Source organism: Bombus bifarius, unplaced genomic scaffold, assembly GCF_011952205.1.
Source record: "Bombus bifarius isolate JDL3187 unplaced genomic scaffold, Bbif_JDL3187 scf7180000007966, whole genome shotgun sequence".
NCBI classification, from domain to species: domain Eukaryota; kingdom Metazoa; phylum Arthropoda; class Insecta; order Hymenoptera; family Apidae; genus Bombus; species Bombus bifarius.
Window position 1 is genome coordinate 2,612,241 of NW_022884352.1, and position 17,946 is coordinate 2,630,186.

At 42.4% G+C, this 17,946-nt stretch overlaps 2 protein-coding genes across 19 annotated transcripts in view; one reads left to right on the forward strand and one right to left on the reverse strand.

Moving 5' to 3' along the window:
• Positions 1 to 17,946, forward strand: part of LOC117205436 (tyrosine-protein phosphatase Lar) — a 278,404-nt gene that overhangs the window by 84,252 nt on the left and 176,206 nt on the right. The gene's annotated exons all lie outside the window — the stretch shown is intronic.
• On the reverse strand, positions 839 to 16,823 carry LOC117205568. Of its 2 annotated transcripts, none has more exons than XM_033444111.1 (2): positions 16,416 to 16,823; positions 839 to 1,215 (listed from the first exon to the last, which is right to left on the reverse strand). In XM_033444111.1, exons 1-2 carry the CDS (start codon positions 16,514 to 16,516, stop codon positions 990 to 992), a joined length of 327 nt encoding a protein of 108 aa, XP_033300002.1. In that variant the 5' UTR covers positions 16,517 to 16,823; the 3' UTR covers positions 839 to 989. The 2 variants fall into 2 exon arrangements, 1 of the variants encoding a protein (XP_033300002.1); XR_004487256.1 differs by lacking the exon at positions 839 to 1,215 and adding an exon at positions 15,248 to 15,408.

Sequence of the window (17,946 nt, forward strand, 5' to 3'; positions counted from 1 at the left end):
ACGCTTTTATTTAATAAAAATATTTTCTTGTTAAAAATCTCGTAATTTTACTTGATTAACGCCACGTGATCGTACAAAAAAAGAGACAAACGTGATATTATCGTGATACATTAACGTGATATTTCCTACTCAGATTATACCGAGACTGTCTCGTGAGATCTGAAAGTTTCGATGTTATGCCTTATGGTACAATAAGGGAAACTGTAAGACACGAAGCTACTATTTTGGTTTATAAGTAGACTATGAGTGCACAGAGAATAGGTAAAAGCGAGGCCATTACTAAATCATGATGCTTTTATCCAACATCTTCGTCACTTGTGCGTTCCGGTTCTATTTTCCTTCTATTTGCTTCCTTCGCGCGTTCTTAGAGCCTCGTGTCTGTTATCCAGTAGCGAAGAAGTGGAAAAGGAGAAGGTGATAGTCGTATTCCTAGTCCTTCGAGGCAGCTTCTCTCTCGTAGCATCCTTCTTCGCGTTTTCCTTTTCTCGTGTATCGAGTTTCGTAGTATGTGCCACGCCGTAGACACGTTTACGTTCAATGTATCGATATCAGTTGCTCGTAGAATGAGGCGAGAGGGCAAAGAGGCCACCTCTATCTTTAGAATCAGGTCAGAGTGGATTGCAAAATTGAAATTGTTTGGCGTCGCGACGTTCTCGATTAGCTTCCAGTTAATCTAACTTTTATGCTTTCACGATCAATAACAATTTCCCGAACATCGGTATAATTCTTAATTTCGTTGACATATAAAACTTAGCGCGAACCTCGTTAACGGCCGAATAAAACTGTCATCTTAATGGAAATATTCTATTTCCAAATATCAGTGGAGTAATAAATAGAAAATGTAGCGAGTGCTCTAGCGAAAGTACGTACTTTGAAATGCGAATGATTCGGTAGCCTGGTTCAATTATTCGGTTTAAAGCACGAAAAGTAAGTTAGACACGGAATAAAATGCTGCGGGAGCGTAGCTCGGATAATGGCTCCGTGGTAGTTTAGAGAAAAGCGATGGAAACTGCGAAAGTATGTTTTTCTTTTATTTCCGTTACGACGCGGTGACAGTGCAGCGGCAAAATAGCCGCCTTCGGCAATCGCACGATAAACACTAGCCCATTCTTCCTTCTCTTATCTCTTTCTTTTCTTCTGTTTCTTGCTTTCGTTTTTCCTTGTTCATTTGGCTTCTCCGCGAACGGAAGACCGGACAAAGTTGCAGTTTTTTGCCTGAAAGTACAGGATTCGAGCAATAATGATTGAAATATTTGTTATTCCGTTTCGAATGTACATTTCATCGATGGTAAATTAGAATTGCAAGGAAATTGGCTGGTATAATCAACAGGGGGGGGGGGGAAGAATTTGATGTATATTTCTAATTGATCGTGGAAACTTTTATTAAGGTTTTCCTGTAAAGAAATTAAAAAAGTTCCAATTTATGAAAGTCCCCGTTTCGATTTCATTATTGCGTTGGTCTTCCGCGATATTTGTTGTCAGAGGTATTCGCACCGACACAGAATTTTCAATGTGCCCGCCCCTTAGAAATTTTTATTAAACACGTAGGTCTCTCCATAGCAGAATCACTCAGACATTCCTCTCTTCTCGAAGTTCTCAAGTTTCGAGCTGTTCCTTATAGTCCTTTTATCGGAAAGCGCCCTCGCTGTCCTTACTCCGTAACTATCTCTCTTCCAGGAACAATATTCCTATTCTTTAAAGCAATGCGATGTCGGGTTGCTTGCTATCTCTAAACTCTCTCGCGTCAAACAATCAAACCAATAACCGATGGCTACGTGACTTTGATCACTAGCAATCGCTGGGCATCTGTGGAATCTCACCCGCGCTTTCACCGACTACACGCGGCCTAAATTTCTACCAAAAACTATCTTCAAAGTAGAATAATAAAACTCAGTTACAGCTTCGCGATCCTGAAAAATGTGTAGTCGCTAAGAAACCCGTTTGTCTTTCAAATTCTTGCTTTATTCTTAGAAAATCTTGGTAATCTGTTAAATCTTAATAATCCGTTTCCATTCTCTTCTTTTCATTATATCAAGATTGATTTGATTTGATTGAAATGAATTAATTGAAAGCTCTATCGAGTGGCAAAGTACATGTCGAATATTGTGATAGGGGAACTGGTGGAGAAGCCACCATATATTCGTATCTGTTAGTGGTAAATCTAAATATTTCAAAATACCAAGCTCGAATCTACATGGAGAAGATCGAACAAAGGAGCTATCGTTTAAATTTAGTTGTAAAAAATGTAAAAAATCATAGGGATCGAGAGGAAGCTTCGAGTAGCTTTTGTGCACTTATATTTTCTAGGTGGTAAGGCTTTATGGCAACAGCCATCATAAAATGGATACAAAGAGACTATATTGCCTCTGGTATGAGACTAGGGAAGCCAGGGCGGAGACGTGAATCTGCATATGGAACGCGCATTAAGTAGTTTCTTCAGCGTTTAATTTAATACCGTGGCCACAATGGGCGAGACTGCAACGACGAAACGTCCGACGTCTCCCTTGTATGAACGTAGGTTTATATGTCTTGCAGTTTCGGCATCTCAATGTTCCTTATACTGTGAACTAGCACGATATACGATATCCCACTATCTTTAAGATTTTGATTGTTCCGAAACAACGTTAGCTTTCACGTTGATACGACACGATACAGAAAGTACTATTATCCGGAGTTTGTTGCCTGTCTTTCGTTGCCATTGGATTTGTCCTGGATTTTTTGACCGCAAATTTTGTCGTAAAATCTCTTAAAAAAACACGCGAAAGCATAAAATGATCAAGGACGTAAAAAGAGGCTCGACGAGTTCCTTTTTATTATTTCTTTACCTTCGTTTCTTTTTGTCGTTCTTGCGTTATTTTTATCTTCTCTTCATTACGTACTTCTTGTACGCACAATCGCTACATTTATTTGCTCCCGAAGTTTCCAGATTTGTGTTTCTGTACAATCACGTCGATCGCAATCACCTAGAAAGATCGAGGCTGGCTAGCAGATTCAGGACGATCGAACTTGACCCTTTCGCTTGGAATAGAACAATACGTTAGAAAAATTGCTCCGAGTTATAATTATCGAAATACAGGACCATCCTAATTTCTTTAAATTTCTCTAACATCGCCGAGTTCTGTTCTGTTAACGCATAGGAAGAATGGAATTTGAAAGATTTTGTAATTATGCTTGATTAACTGTGCTTCTAGCTTAGGGCGTAGTATTGCCACGATTGCATTCATTGTTAATAGAAAAACCCATTTTGAAAGGGTTAAATCGTCGTGCAACAGTTACGTTGCAGACATTTTTCGTTCATAGGTACCGGTGCTTCGATGTTACCGTGTTTTGTTAAGGCGCAAAATTCGCTTGGAAAATCGACGAGAAATGGCTAGAGAAATAAGCAAAGACAGATGTGAAAAGACATTCGTAACGGGAACGATGGGTTAGTCGGTCGTCGAAACAAGGGACTGTCTCGCGCAAACGATTGTGACGCAAAAGGAAAACTCATTTCGAAGAAAAGAGAAGCGAAGAACTGAAGAAAAGAGGGAACTCAAGGACAAAGGAGAAAAAGAAGACACAGGCTGGCAGACAGAAGGTAGCAGAGAGCAGGCTAGCTTCATTTCTTCGTAACTCGGCGCGACAGTTGAGAGAAAAATTGGTTCTACCCTTGGTCGGGTCAGGAAGGTGCGAAGGATTCGAGCAAGGGGCCGCTGTCCGGAATAGGAAGGGTTGGGTACATTCTCTAATATCTTATGATTTAGTGTTGGATGCAACGACGCAGCTTAAATGCCAACGTTATACGATGCTACAAGCCGATACTGCTGCGAAATTAAAGTTGCGTGGGTGGTTGGTTGACTCGTTTTTTAAGGAGTTTGTGTCTTTTTCTCTTCTCCGTGTGTTTCTCGTTTCTCTCTCTCTCTCTCTCTGTGAAAATATTTTCCCTGAATAACTCGTGTCTTATCGTAAGAAATTTCCTAGTTTTCGTCGAATTTACGTCTAAACGTGTACACGTTTTCTTTTGGAAGAAGACGTTTTCTCTCGTTGTTCGTCGTAAGTAGATGCATCGAACTCGCTATAAATTACGGCGGGTGTATTTCGTTGAAAATTCGTTAGGTCGGACGTTAACTAAGCGAGTAGGATAAGCTGACGGCATTGGTTCTCTTAGTTGGAAGGGGAGAACGGACTATCTAAAAAAAAGGACGGGTGGGGCCGTTTGTCAGTTGGCGCGCGTCCATTAGGGGTGAAAAATCGAGTAGCAGCACGGCCATAAACAAACAAAATTATACGAGCCGACGGTTTCTCCGCTAGTTCAGAGTTCATACGTGTCGCGTCATGTTTTTCGCAGCATGAATTTTTCTCTGTGCCGTACGATACGTTCGATTCTTGTAGATCCGCTTGAAATATTAGTATCGAAAGTACAACAAACCAGTACATCCAATTAGCTGAGATTCAAAATGTAAGTCGATATACGTACTTCTAAAAGAAGGTATAACGAAGTGACGCAAGGGAAAGGAGGCTTTGATCTTCGACGTTTGCTCTTTTCTTTACATACAAGAAACCTTTTGAAACGTTTCTTGTCGACATTCCAAAGAACTAATTGGAATTGAAACAGTGTTAGTAATGATAATCTGCAGCAACGGATAGCAAGGGATTCCAGCCAGAATATGAATATTACTAATTAATTTTGCTTTGTATTTTAGATAATTGTAATTTGTTGTTGCGCGAGTAACACGAATTTTACTAATTTACACAACTTTTAGCAATGTGAAATTTAATCTGGAATTCCACAATTCCATGTAGCTTTTGTTCGAAAATATCACCGTTATTTTTCTTCTGTCCGCGATACTCGATGGTTTGATTCGAAAACAGTCGTTTCGACATTTTCTTTATCCACGGATTTTTCCTGGTTACGAAAAGTGAACGTTAGGATCGAAACACGTTAGACTGGCAGGAACGTTGTTGCAAAAATTAGCACGTTTAGATACCTACGAACGAGTAGTAGCGCGGCAGTCGGTGCTGCTGATTTCATATTCGTATCTTGATCTACTTCGATATCGTACGTGTGTAACGATTGGAAAATGTAGAGAGACCGAAACACGTAGCTAAACTTTGACCCGATCTACTATTTACTAATTACATTATCTTTACGAAATTATAAACGATAATCGAATCGTGTTAAAATTCGGTGTAACCGAAAACAAGGCTTGTTTCGCCGCTTACGTTTCATTTTGATTTGGCCGTTGGATCGATCAGTTTGTAGGGAAATTTATGGCGCAGTAAACGCAAACGAGAATAGATGAGGCCGCAAAGCCCGCGTTTCAGTTTTCATCTGCGGGAAACGTTGGTGTATAGGTAGCTACATTATCAGGATATATCTTGAACGACGCAATGTAAACGAACATATGGCGAGAAAATAATAAAATGGAAAGGGAGACGAAGGCGATTGACAAGTACTGAAAGTTATCGGAGATAATCCTACGAGAAGATGGAAATTTCGAAGACAGAATCTTTGATTCGTCCAATATAAGCGACGGTCTACCGTCGGCAATCAAAAAAGGATCGTATAACCTTGGAAGATCGAGGTTCTGAAGAATCATGTTCCTCCATCCAGACTTTAAGTTACGGCTTAGATACGAAAGGCGGTCCGTGCTAGGCGCTGGGATTGATTGTGGCTATGAGCGCGTGATTTATCTTTCTCGCTTCTCTTTTAGAACCGTCCCCGTCTTCTTTCCTATCTCGATTTTTCTCCTTTCCTTTTTTCCATTTTGTATTGTGCAAATCGTTCAAAATTCTTCTCAGCGACAGATATGGTTTCAATGTTTTAGCCTGTGCAAAGAAACGGAGGTATCCCGAACGCTACTAAAAACGAACGTTTCGTTAAGAAAGTTATAAAATTTAAGTTACTGCTGCGCGAACGACTTCTCCTCTTTTATGCAGACACTTTGCTTCCATTTAATTAACCGCAGATCTTAAATCACGTTCAGATATTAAGAGCTCAGCACCCCTAACGTTCGAGGAGCCAAGTAATTTTCTTCGTTCTTTCACGCCGATTCTCAGCTTCTGTAAAACACAGCAGTTTCCAGGAAAAGCAGCGATCGTTACATCGCATCGCCTCGAAAGAAGTCGCTTTTAGCTCGGCCAAATTTATAGCCGCCAGTAGAATGGATCGGCATTTGTCAGACACCGAGCGTGGAACGAAGTTGCCATCGAAACAGAAAGCCAAGATATTAAAATGTCTCTGAAGGTGGTGAAAATCAATGTTTCCGATTACCTGTAGTCAGGCCGAGGCTAACACGTATAAGTTAGCTACCGTGCAACAGGCAGTCATGACACACATAAATCCCAACTAGACGGCAAGTAGCACACCTGATTTCCGGCGCGACGTGTCAGCTTTTCCAAAGACTCTAACGCGTGTAGCGCAGGTTAAGATGCAACGAAACTTTTTCATTGCAAACTCGACTTTTTTTTCTCCAAGAATATCGCCACCAAAGGAAAATATACGATATTAGACATTTTCCTGATCAATCGGATATCTTGGATAAGAATCAACTTATAAGCGCACTCGTTAAATATCGTTCTTTGTCATCTAAGGTTGTGTCGAGGCAATCGGGTGGCAGTAGAGAAGAGTACGAAGTTAGAGGGAAGAGAAAGAAAGGTAGTCGGAGAACATTTTTGTAGATTCACCTAGCTCCGAAAGTATTGGCCGACAATGACGGTCGGTCTCGTTCACGATACCGTCAAAACTTTCTATCTTGAAGCTCGACAAAGTGTTGACCGATTTGCTGCCCCTTTTCCCAACATTCCCTTTACTTTTCGATGGACTATACTTCACCAGCAGCCTCTGTCTCGATGTAACTTATATTTAATTACTGTCGGTAATATATTAGATTTAAAGAGTTTTCTCGTAAAATATCGCAACATTAAGAAAACCTCGACGCTTCCACCGAGACCAGGCGGCCGAAGAAAATGATTTAGCTTTCATGAATTCTTTAAGGCTACCGGTACGACTAGAAAGTCTCCAACTACAGTCACTGTATTCCGCACCCTTCTCTCTTTTCTTCTCACCTCTCGTTCTCGTTTTTTCCATCTTTATCATTGCCTCGACAGAGGCTTACAGCTATAGTCTCTTAAATTCACGCGATCATTTCCACCCTCGACGGGTATGTTTTTCCGCTGCCTTCATCGAGTAATTAATAAAGCTTCTAAAATATATTGCAATTTTCCCGTGAAATTTTGTAATCTCTTCTTTCTTCATAAATTGTCCAGGGGCACATTTTCGTTAATACGTTTAGTTAAATAGTTATTCCGACTTACGATCAAAGTGGCGTAAACCCGGGACGATATCGTTTCTTCGTCAGGACGGATTTGGTATAACGAACTAGGGAGAAAATACAATTTGCCTGATTTCCGTTTTATCGCCGGATCGTTCACATTTTGAATAGATGGAGATCGGGGAAATCGGAAACGCGCGTGGTTTCTTTTGTAAAAACAGTCTCAATGGGACGAGACGTTTAGTCGAATGCGCCAGGGGAAACTGTTATTTTTCGGTCGTTCCAGGCTTTTCTTTCTTCCATCCATGTTTCCCAGACTCGTTTGCTTCATTAAAACGCAGTCAACGGTCGAAGTAATCAGCTTTTTCGGTTTACGCAAGTGGAGGTGATCCGAACAGAAAAGTACCTTAGTGGTTGCTGGCTTTTCATCGTAACGTATGTAAATCGATGTACGTATTTATCGTTGCCGTGTAGCTATAAATGATTTAAATGAGACGGCACGACGAAAGCATGGAAACGCTGGTCTTGGACGAACGAACGGTTAATATCTATTGTGCCGATTGAAATCGTGGAGAATACGCCTGCCTTTTTATTCCCTCCTTGTTCACGGAAAATTACCATTCAATTTTAATTCTTCGTTTTATGGGGGACGTCAAGCGTGAAAATAAAACAAGGGGATAAGCAGAGACGTAGAAGACGGAGGAAGAGCGTGACACCTCGTACGATATCTTCGTGATGTACACGAAACGGCACTTAAATCCCGGATCAATGGTCATGTGGGTTAAGCGAAACCACACAGGGATGTACGGTTCGATGATGAAACGAAAAAAGGGGAAGAAAAGAAAAAGAGAAACTTGACAAAGGCCTTCGACTTGCATACGTAGGAAAGATCTGTGAAGTGTTATCTGTATCGATCGTGCCCTCGTCCTACGGTCTCTTCGATAATTACTTTTCGCCATTTCATCCGTAAATTCATTGACAAAAACCGAGTTAGATTCCGAAGAATGGAAAACGGGAAAGCAGAGAATTATTTAGTCGACCAACAGGCTTTGACGAAAAGTGTAGTGGATTTCAGAACTGCGATACTCGCCTTTCTAATAACAATAGGTACGTTCGACCGTGCCTCACCCGTGTAAGATTTTAATTGCGAAGACTATTCTTCGTTGTTATTCCTGTTTAACGACCACGCCGATGTCGCATAATGAGATTCTCCGTTATTCTTTCATGCAGGAGTAAAGTTTCTTCCCTGCTTTACGGTCATTATTATCTTGTCAGTTCCTTTTGCGTTTTACTTTTCAAATTTTTTCTTTGTCCCGTGTACGCACGCACTTGCATACAATCGCAAACAATTGCTTCACGGCGAGTTACCTAAATGCTGTGATTAAATTATTTTAGCCGAACGGTTAATGTTGGCGAAACTCATTGATAAACTTGATAAACTTGATAAAATTGTTCTTTCATTTGTCAGTCTTTGACGGATTTTACGGAGGTGAATTTCATGGTAATCCAAATGGTCAATGTTGGATGAAAAATGCAGAATCGCTGGTGGTTAACGTTCGATGGTACAATTCCATTAGAGTTTCCGCTTGGGATCGGCTGACAATGTCAGACTGACGTAGGATGCGGGCTGGGACGGAAAACGAACGAGAGAAATAAAAAACGCGAAGAAAGAAGTATACGAGAAGAGGAGATGAAGAGGGTGGAGGGATAAACTCGAAAGAAGAAAGGAATCGAAAAAGAAAGATGTTTCAACTTTCGTTGAAAAGCGTCGAGAAACATCTGGTTCGATCGAATTACGTACAACGATATCTCGTACGACTGCGAAACGATTTTTCTTGTTATAGTAGAACGAAACTGCGGATAATAACTTTTAAATCACTGTCCGCGATTTAAAATTTGTTGTCTCCCCGTTAGGTATAGTATACTACGGCTATATTGTACGCATAATAGGTTAATGATCGCTTGGCGCATATATGCGCTTACTTATTGTTTATGCTATGAATAGTTTATTCGCTATCGTTGTTGGTTACCAACCAGCAGCTTTAACGGGCTTTTGGCGAGGGCCAACAGGATGATTTTATGTTTGAAGAGCGGCGATCGTGTATGGAATGGAGAAAGCGATCTAAGTATACGAAAAACATTTTAGCTCGATACAACGAGAGCAATTAAAAATATTTGGAATTGTACGAAACGTTTCGATTCTCACGACATAATACACGGATAGGGGGATGATGATCGTTTTTGGAAAAAGGCTTTCATCGATCTTGCGGAAAGAGCGAACGGTAGCAAAATGCATAAATAAAGTGACCTGAAAGCACGGAGTCTGATAGAAATTTTTTTACTCGTATCCGAGTAATGGAAACATATGAAAAAAATGATTTCTCAAAAATTCTCGGAAAACGGTTTGATTGGTATACACAATTACATACTTTTTTGATAAACGGACGTTCAATAACGTTTAACTGGTTTATTTAGTTTACAATATCAGCAGGAAATGGTAGTTTTGAAAACAAACGGATGAAAACGAGCAACTACCGACGCTAACGTTGAAATGCATAGTTTCAAAGTGAGATACCAGATAAAACGAATTACAATTGTACGTATCTGTTTGGTTCCGACTTTCCCGGTACTTTTCTCACCGAGTTCGGATCGTTTTTGTACAAATATCTACATTGTTGATCGTCATTGACGTAAATTTTCCCTAGTACCTTGATTCTCCTCTGTTCCCTCGATTCTCTTTCAAAGTCGACAAGACGCATTGAGTTTCTTTCAACATTGCCGGCTTGGTTCAGCCAGGCTGCGAGAAGAATAGCTACGAGAAGCATAAGATTCAGATACTACGTCGACGTTCTCGAGATGACTCGAAAGGAAATATCAAGATTATAACGAAAGAAGGAAGAAGGAAGAAGGAAGAAGAGAGGGAGAAAAGAGGAAGAAGTCTGGTAGAAACGATTGCACGTTGTGTATCAAGGAGAAGAAGAAGGCGGCAGAGTTGCGTCGCGATTCGTTGCAGTCGTTGTTGTCTGTATTTTCGAGGCACTAACGGTGGATACGAGGGGCCTTCAAAAACTTTTAATTAATACGGATGACGAGTACACAAAGCCTCAACCGAGCAAAGAATTTCAGAACAAAGAAAAGGGAAGAGTATTGTTGTCGGGTCTTGTTACGAGTGACACGTCGAGACGAGAGAACGAGATGAAGGCGAGATAGGAAGGGTGGCGCGAGAAAGGGGAGCAAAGATAAAAAGCGTAAGTGGAAAGGAAACGAGGAATAACGCGTAAAAACGGGAAAAGAGCTTGCATTTCAGTATCATCCACTTCCCTTTACTTCCACTTCTGTATTTCGTCCTTTCACGGCGGAAGGAAACGCGTAAACAAGAGAAATGCACGCGCGCTTGCCATTTTACGCGCTTTTATACAGTACGGTTCATAGACCCGCGGACTTTTTCGCGAACGATACGCGATCGTCACGATTAATCGAATGCGCTTTCCTTGAATCAACGGGGCCAAACGAAACTTTCCATCTGTTGATTTATCGCCGCAATTCTGTAATCGTGGCGTCCATTGGAAACAACGTGCAAGTTAAATACATTCTAGCGCAAGTTATCGAAACACTAGCTTCGCTCTGTTTAAATGTTGCAGTATTGTTTTAATCGAATAAAACGATACGGAGATACAAAAAAAAAGAGATCACCAAATCCATTAGCGAGTATGAAAACGTAATACATATAGCGAAAATACCAGCGACTATACGTTTCGTTATTTTTTTCGGCACATTCTGAATTTTAATGAAATGTCCAATTTAACGGTTGTTTCCTGTGAAGCGAATTAAGGATTTCAAACGTTTGATATGAAAGGGACTTGGTTACACATGCTACGTGCGAACGTACACACGGATCAAAGTCATTAAATCTTCGCATTACTCAAATATATAGCTACGTATAAAAATCGTTTCGTCTCGTTTGCTAAATGTGTTTGGGTTGGGTCTTTGCCAAAACAGCGAAACTTTTATACGGTCGATCTTTGAAACTGACGCCAGTTTTTAATTAGTCTTTTCCGTAGCCACGGGAAACCGTCACGGTACGCTGAAATTTTCATTCCTTTGCGAACTTACTCGTTCCTCGAAACGGTAATGACCGACATAATTGTACTTAATTGTGCAGGAAAGAAATTTAATAAAACGACCCTATCGTCTATCGTCCTATCGTTAGCTCGTTCAACGTTTCAACGTTCAAGAAAATTGCGAAATTAACAACGCTTTCATCACGTCCGTTACTGCTCGATACATAGTCACACGCGGACCAATAGTACACCATCGTCGTACCAGACTTTCTAATCCGACTGGAATTTTTCAAATCTCTCGCTCGCTACCGAGGAAAGAGACTGATTACGTGGAGGATAAAAGACTGGCAGAAGTTCGGGAAGTTCGGGACCGATCTGATTAATGTTGCATCGTACGAACGTTTGCCCCCTGTATCGATCTCCATCTAGCGGTAAACGGAAAGCCAAATGAACGAGGAGCCGACGAAAGGGTAGGACTGAGGGATTCGAGTTCGTTTGTTTGTGGATGAAATCGTTTACATGTGTATGTTTGTGCGTACCATGTAGCGCGTTGTAGCGCGTTGTAGCGCGTTGTAGCGCGTTGTAGCGCGTTGTAGTTGCTGTATTCGAGTATAGACAGCGTTATAGAAACGCTGAAACGAATTAAATGCTTTCGCCGATGCTTCGTGAAATAAAGGAGAAACGACAGCGTGGATCTAAAGAAGGTTCGGAATAAACGACAACTTGTACGTTCTCTTTCGTAGCGTTCGTGTAAAATCTGGTATTTCTCGATCATTTCGAAATTTTCAGAAAATAGGTTAACGACATAATCGTAATGAAACGGTTAACGTGTCTCGAAGGTATATCTGACGGACGCTTGATTTGTCTGATTCTCTGCTCCCTGGGCCGCGAACCGAGAAAGAGGAGGAGAAATGTCTTTCTTTCGTCCGTTCGAAACCATGAAAACTTCAGACTACTTCGGTTCGTTTCGATCTGCCCCGATCCGCATCGCAACGACGGTACGGCGTGGTCCCTTTGCCACTGACAATTGGATTCTCTGCACTACTCTCGTCGAGTTACAGATTTTTCCTTTCCGCGAAAATTTCCTTACAGTCGCCTTTGACAGGAGATATTTCCTCCTTCTACGTCCCGTTCCTTCTCTGTCTCTTTGCCTTCCTCCGTTCGTTTTCTCGCCCTCGGTCTCGGTCTCGAGGTGCGGCGTTTCTAAGTACCGAGCATGGAAGAAGGAGGATTCGTTACCGACTATCCACCGTTCCTTGGTTTCAAGCACTTCGCCAAATCAGCTTTTCTTTGAATCACCGTCGATGGAAGAACTTGGCTCGGAGTGGATATTCATTTGCCGTTTACAAAAGTAGTAGCAGCATCGGCGAATCATTTAGGACACATTCGCGACTTTCTCGTGTTTCGACTCTTACCGTTACGTTCTTTTTCTCGTCGTAGGTGGTCGATGATCGTCGTACCGCGAGTTGTAGTTTAGATTTCAAAGGTAATTGGCGTCGATCGGAAAGACGACGCACCTCTTCGATTACTAGTTACCGATTCAATTAAAGGGCATTCCGCCAATTAAAGCAACTCCATCGATATAACGACACGGTCACTTTTGAAATCTTTCCTTTGGGCGGGTTCCGTGAATTTCCTTACAGAAGAAACGATTCCGTGCTCGGGCGAGTGTAGATTTTTAACTGGTTTCGTGATCAAGGCCATTAAAGGGGGAAAGAGCGAGCGAGGGTTGGAGGGAAAAGAACGGTTGGTTCTCTCGGCGGGAGTCGAATTTTCACCGTTTTCATATTAGTTCTCGCGGCTACGTGCTTCATTACTGTAAATTTGCCGCGTGATAACACTCGAGTGCTCGAAACGTTATCAAGAGCGTAGCGATCTTCGGTTGTGTAACGGCACTTTCGATCGGCAACCGACGAGTCACAAAGCTCTCCTACTCGAAATCTAAACACAAACGGATCGATCGATCCGCTTGCTTATTACGTATTCCTGTTATATTAGTTGCGAATTACGCACTAGAGTTACATACAAATAGAGCGTACCTTTGTCGAGAACGAAACTTCTCGTTACATTGGCAAATAAACTGGGCAGAAAATAAATTATCGGTACGCTAAACCAAAGGTAGAAGGTTAACGAATTGTTGAAAGGTAAATTATATTTAACCGGAGAAATCGCTAATTGAACACGTTTAATTTACTTTGAAAGAGTGAAACATACGGATTCGACGGTGTGATTTTTTAATTTTCGCACGGAGCCACGGTTTATTGCGTCGCTCGAATCGCATTTCAATTTAACCGCTAGACATTTGTGAAACAGAAATTTGTAGCGAATGCTACGTTATTATTATATCGGATTCAGTTCAAAACCCCCTAGCCAAGTTTGTTTAATAAATCAACACCGAAGTACATCGATAGCACACGAGACAAATTCACTTTTACCACGTCCAGAGGATGCACCAAGCGCTATATGTATTATATATCAACGTGACGATCAACTAATTATCAAACGCGACCCAAATCGTGTCAACATTAATCGCGGAAGCGGTCCCCGATGCCAAACTAACAGTCTACATAAAACGAACTTGATTTGCAATTTATAAACAACAAAACATATATATATATATATATATACACGCGTATGTGTGTGGAACGTTGAATTACTCAAATTATTTTATCGCGGACCGCGAATTCGATTTCGTCGGTTTCCGTTTTCGCGACGAACGACGACGATGAAAAATCGGATCGACTGTCTTTCCAATGTTTCGGACGACAGAGGGGAATTTCGCTTTTCGAGGGCGCGGCGAGAAGAAAGCAGCGAGGAAAAAAGGTAGAAATACCAAAAGAAAGAATAGGCGGAAGGATAGGAACATTTCCGAGAGTAATTTTCCACTGGATGGCGTCAAGAAATGTTTATTCATAAGTTACTAGAACGTGCACGATGTACGATTGTCCCGCGACGTTTTACATAGCCGCCGTTGCCGGCACCACCAGCATCCAGTTTGCCTCTTCGCTCTCTCTCTCTCTCTCTCTCTCGCGCGCGCGCGCCTTCTTTTTTCTTTTTCTCTTTGTACACAGACGCGCAAATGTGCCAACACGTACACGTACGAAAGTTCGAAAAATTCCAGCGACGATGCACGGCATCGTTCCGAAAGTGGATCGAAACCGAAAGACGGAACCTTTCGAGAAGGAATAATAAACGAGAAAGGAAAGACACCTCTTCGTATTAACGCGATATTATTACCGCCAGCCCGTAGTTCAGGAGTCGTAGTTCAGTTGCAGTTGCAACGAAATAATATGATCCGTTCGATCCAGTGGCCGACCCTTTGTAGGTGCAGAGAATTACGTTAATCTGGATTATAAATTCGTAATTCCAGATAATCGCATCAGAACGTTGTGACCCGCAACGCAAAAAATAAACATGGAAAATCTCTCGTAAACGTTATCGGATGACGCGCGTAAATATCAGTCGATGCCTTTCGGCAACGTTTTTCACCGTCGAAGAGCATTCCCAACTGAGAACAAAGCTTCGCCTCTTTATACAGTATTTCTGTGACGACCCGCTCGTAAAAACAGCGCAGTCGACGAGTTTAGTTACACAGGATATAAGCAAAGAACGACGTTACGCAGTCGACTCGATACCGGATGATATCCCGCTTCGATCGTTTGCCAGCCGTTTCTTATTTCCTGCAGTACTTGGCCGATCTTTTCGCTTTAATTTAAGTCCTCGACTTGCCTAGTGGCGCGCCACGCTACTTCCTGGTTATTCTTATTCCGACCATCATCTTTTGTTCGAGTAAGAGGAAAGAGTAGGCAGATTTTAGAATGGAAGAATAGAAACGGCGCGGTCAGAGATACCGAGGGATTTATCATCGGGTCACGGTGCACTGGCCACGATATTAAATTAAGTTACGCGTACCTTGGAATTTTTTATTATCACCAGGAGCAAAGGAACACGCTTTTCCCTCCGGAGATACGCTACGGTGCTCGTCTTTCTCCATCTTTTCTCCTCGTCCTTTCCCGTTCTTCTCAACGATTCCGTTGCCAAGTTACGTTGACCTGTTTATATCTCTGACTCAAAGTCCGCTGGTTCCTTCCTTCCTATTTTATTTCCACGTGCAATATGGAAAAAATCGAGATTGAGAAGGAAAAAGCGAAGAGAGAAGCGAAAGCGCGTCCGTTTCACGATTTTTAGAATCTAAAACGCCGTGTTATCGAACTTTCGAATTCTCGTATATTTTCGACAAATGTCGTCGGCCGTTTTAACGTCGAGACAGAAGCCTGAATCGTTGATATAACGCGTTATTGTTTCACGACCGCTAATGGATAAATTATTATTAAATCATAAACGTCTAATCGTCCGACTGTGGTGGTCTTATCGCCGGCACGCTCGACGATTTAATTAGCTTTGTCGCTTCGACCCTCCATTGCGATACTTTTCTCCTCGTCCCGTTGCTTACCATGTCGTAAACGATGGTTAAGAGAAGATAAAAAAAAAAAAAAAAAAAAACAACAGCAGCACTTTTACTCGCGGAACAAATTCGCGAGCTCGGCGATCAGAAGCAAAAGTAATTTCGTCTCGTCTTTGCTTGGAAATTAGTTACGCGGTTCGTTCGGCATGCTCTCGAGTGCGCATCCAATATTCCAGCAGCGAATCGGTGTATGTACTCAGTTAGACGAAGGTGTCTAGTGTGACGAAAGCGACGACAGCTGACGTTAAAGCAGTGAATTTGTGGTGGTAGCCGAACGAGTACGGGACTATACACTCGTAAATTAAGTCGATTACTTTCGCCTTAATATCGTAAATATCGATCGTTTATCCCGAACGATCGGTTGATAGCATCAGATTATCGTCGTGTCATCGATTTCGTTGTTTCAGCTTCGCGTCGTTTAAAACCTCCTATCAAAATCCTGCCATTTGGTTTTATTTCAGTTTCAAATTGACGGAACAAATTCGCGTTTCTCGGCTCGAGGTTGGTTTTTTTTCGGTAGGAACGATAAAAAAAAGCTTGATCGACACAATTCCTAGCAACGCGTTAATAATGAACGACAAGAGAAAAGGCGAAAGAGAAAAAAGTGTTCGAAAGTACACACGATTGGCCACTTACCCGGTCGAAAATAGTATCACGGTGACGGCGAGGGTTTCCTTGTCGAACTGTTTACTTCGGGTAGAAGCTTGCCGTGCTCCCAGGGGCCTTGCGAGTTCCATAGTTGAACGACGAAGGGTCCGAGCTTGGCGCCGAAGTAGGAAAAAGAAAGAAACCGGTGGCAAGTTTTGGTCGGTTGGCCCAGGAGCGCAAGCGTCGAAGATCTCGTTGCCGGATGTATCGATACAAGTACTTTCTTCTCGACTCGTAAGCTGTCCGTATGCCGCGCGTATTCTCTCGTTTCCTCGTCGAGCTCAAAGCGGTCCGAATTGCGTAGTCTCTCGGGGTGTTTTGTATTCCGACACCCTCGTGGTTGGGACGAGCAGCACCGTCCCTGGGAGTACCACGCGGACAAACATCGAGCTAGAAACTGCGATACGTCGGCCAGAGTACGGCGACGGCTCACCCCGGACATCCTCTCGCGTGGGGAACGCATGCGTCGCGTTTAAACCAGCGCCGAAACCACCCTCTCTACGCCACTCTCTTCTCCTTTTCTTCTTTTCTAGTATCCATTCTGTCGTTTATTCACTTTCCCCCGTTTTCTCAGAATATTTTTCAGAATATCGAGAAACGACAAACGAATATTCGTTGCGATCGTTGGTCGTTCCAAGCTGCCAAAAGAGTTCGTTCGGAATTTCTTACGCGTCGTTGAACGGTCGTGGTAGCAAACGCGTACTTCGTTTCCGTGAATATCGTTCGTTCGCGCCCGAATTAAAATCGAATTAAAGTTGAATTTCAAAGCGTCGGATTTCTGTCAACATTTTTCTAAAGAGACGGAACATTCAAAGCGATTGAAAATTTGGTCGGCGCGAATTCATAGGCGTTTCGTACTGAGAAGTCGGCGTCAGAGGGGGTATGGCGCTTGCGCATCGTTCGACAGCAGGTCGCGAGGGGGTATCGTCGGGGGGTATGGGGATGAGTCAGTCAAGCCGCAGCGCGCGTTCAGAAAACTACCCTCAACGCGATCTTATAATATCGCAGGCTATTTTGCAATTTAACCTTGAGTTTGCGGCAAGATTCGCACGTGTTCTTCTTCCCCTCCTGCTGCCCTTCTCTCTCGTATCGTGGAAACGTCCGAAGTGTTCCTGTGACGAATATCGTGTTGGAATTTGTGACTGACGTTTGGGACGCGCGAATTTCTTCTCGGCATTGAAATTCTACGGAAACGGGTGCAAACAGTTCGTACAAGAATTCAACAAACGCAGAAGCAAGCTATTAGTCGTGAGAATGGTTCACGTTGTGCGCACAATCGCTTTAACTCCAGCCATTTTAAATCGTAAAAATTCTTAGAGGCTCGTAGTTCTTAGAGGCTCGGGATCAACGAAAGAAGCGAAGAGGAAACAGGGTTGCCGAGGATATGACGCGAATCGAGGGAAAAAGGACACGCGCAAAGGCAGTACCGTTTCCGTAAAGTTTCCCATAGCGTTTCGAGTAGCTGACGATTCCTTGAAATTTGACTCGTCGAAGGTCACGCATTGCCCGTACGATTCGT

Coding starts and splice junctions, on each gene's coding strand:
- LOC117205568 (XM_033444111.1), bottom strand. CDS start 16,516: ATGGAACTCGCAAGGCCCCTGGGAGCACGGCAAGCTTCTACCCGAAGT. Junction 1,216..16,415: donor GTGATACTATTTTCGACCGG/GTAAGTGGCCAA, acceptor CTGTACTTTCAG/GCAAAAAACTGCAACTTTGT.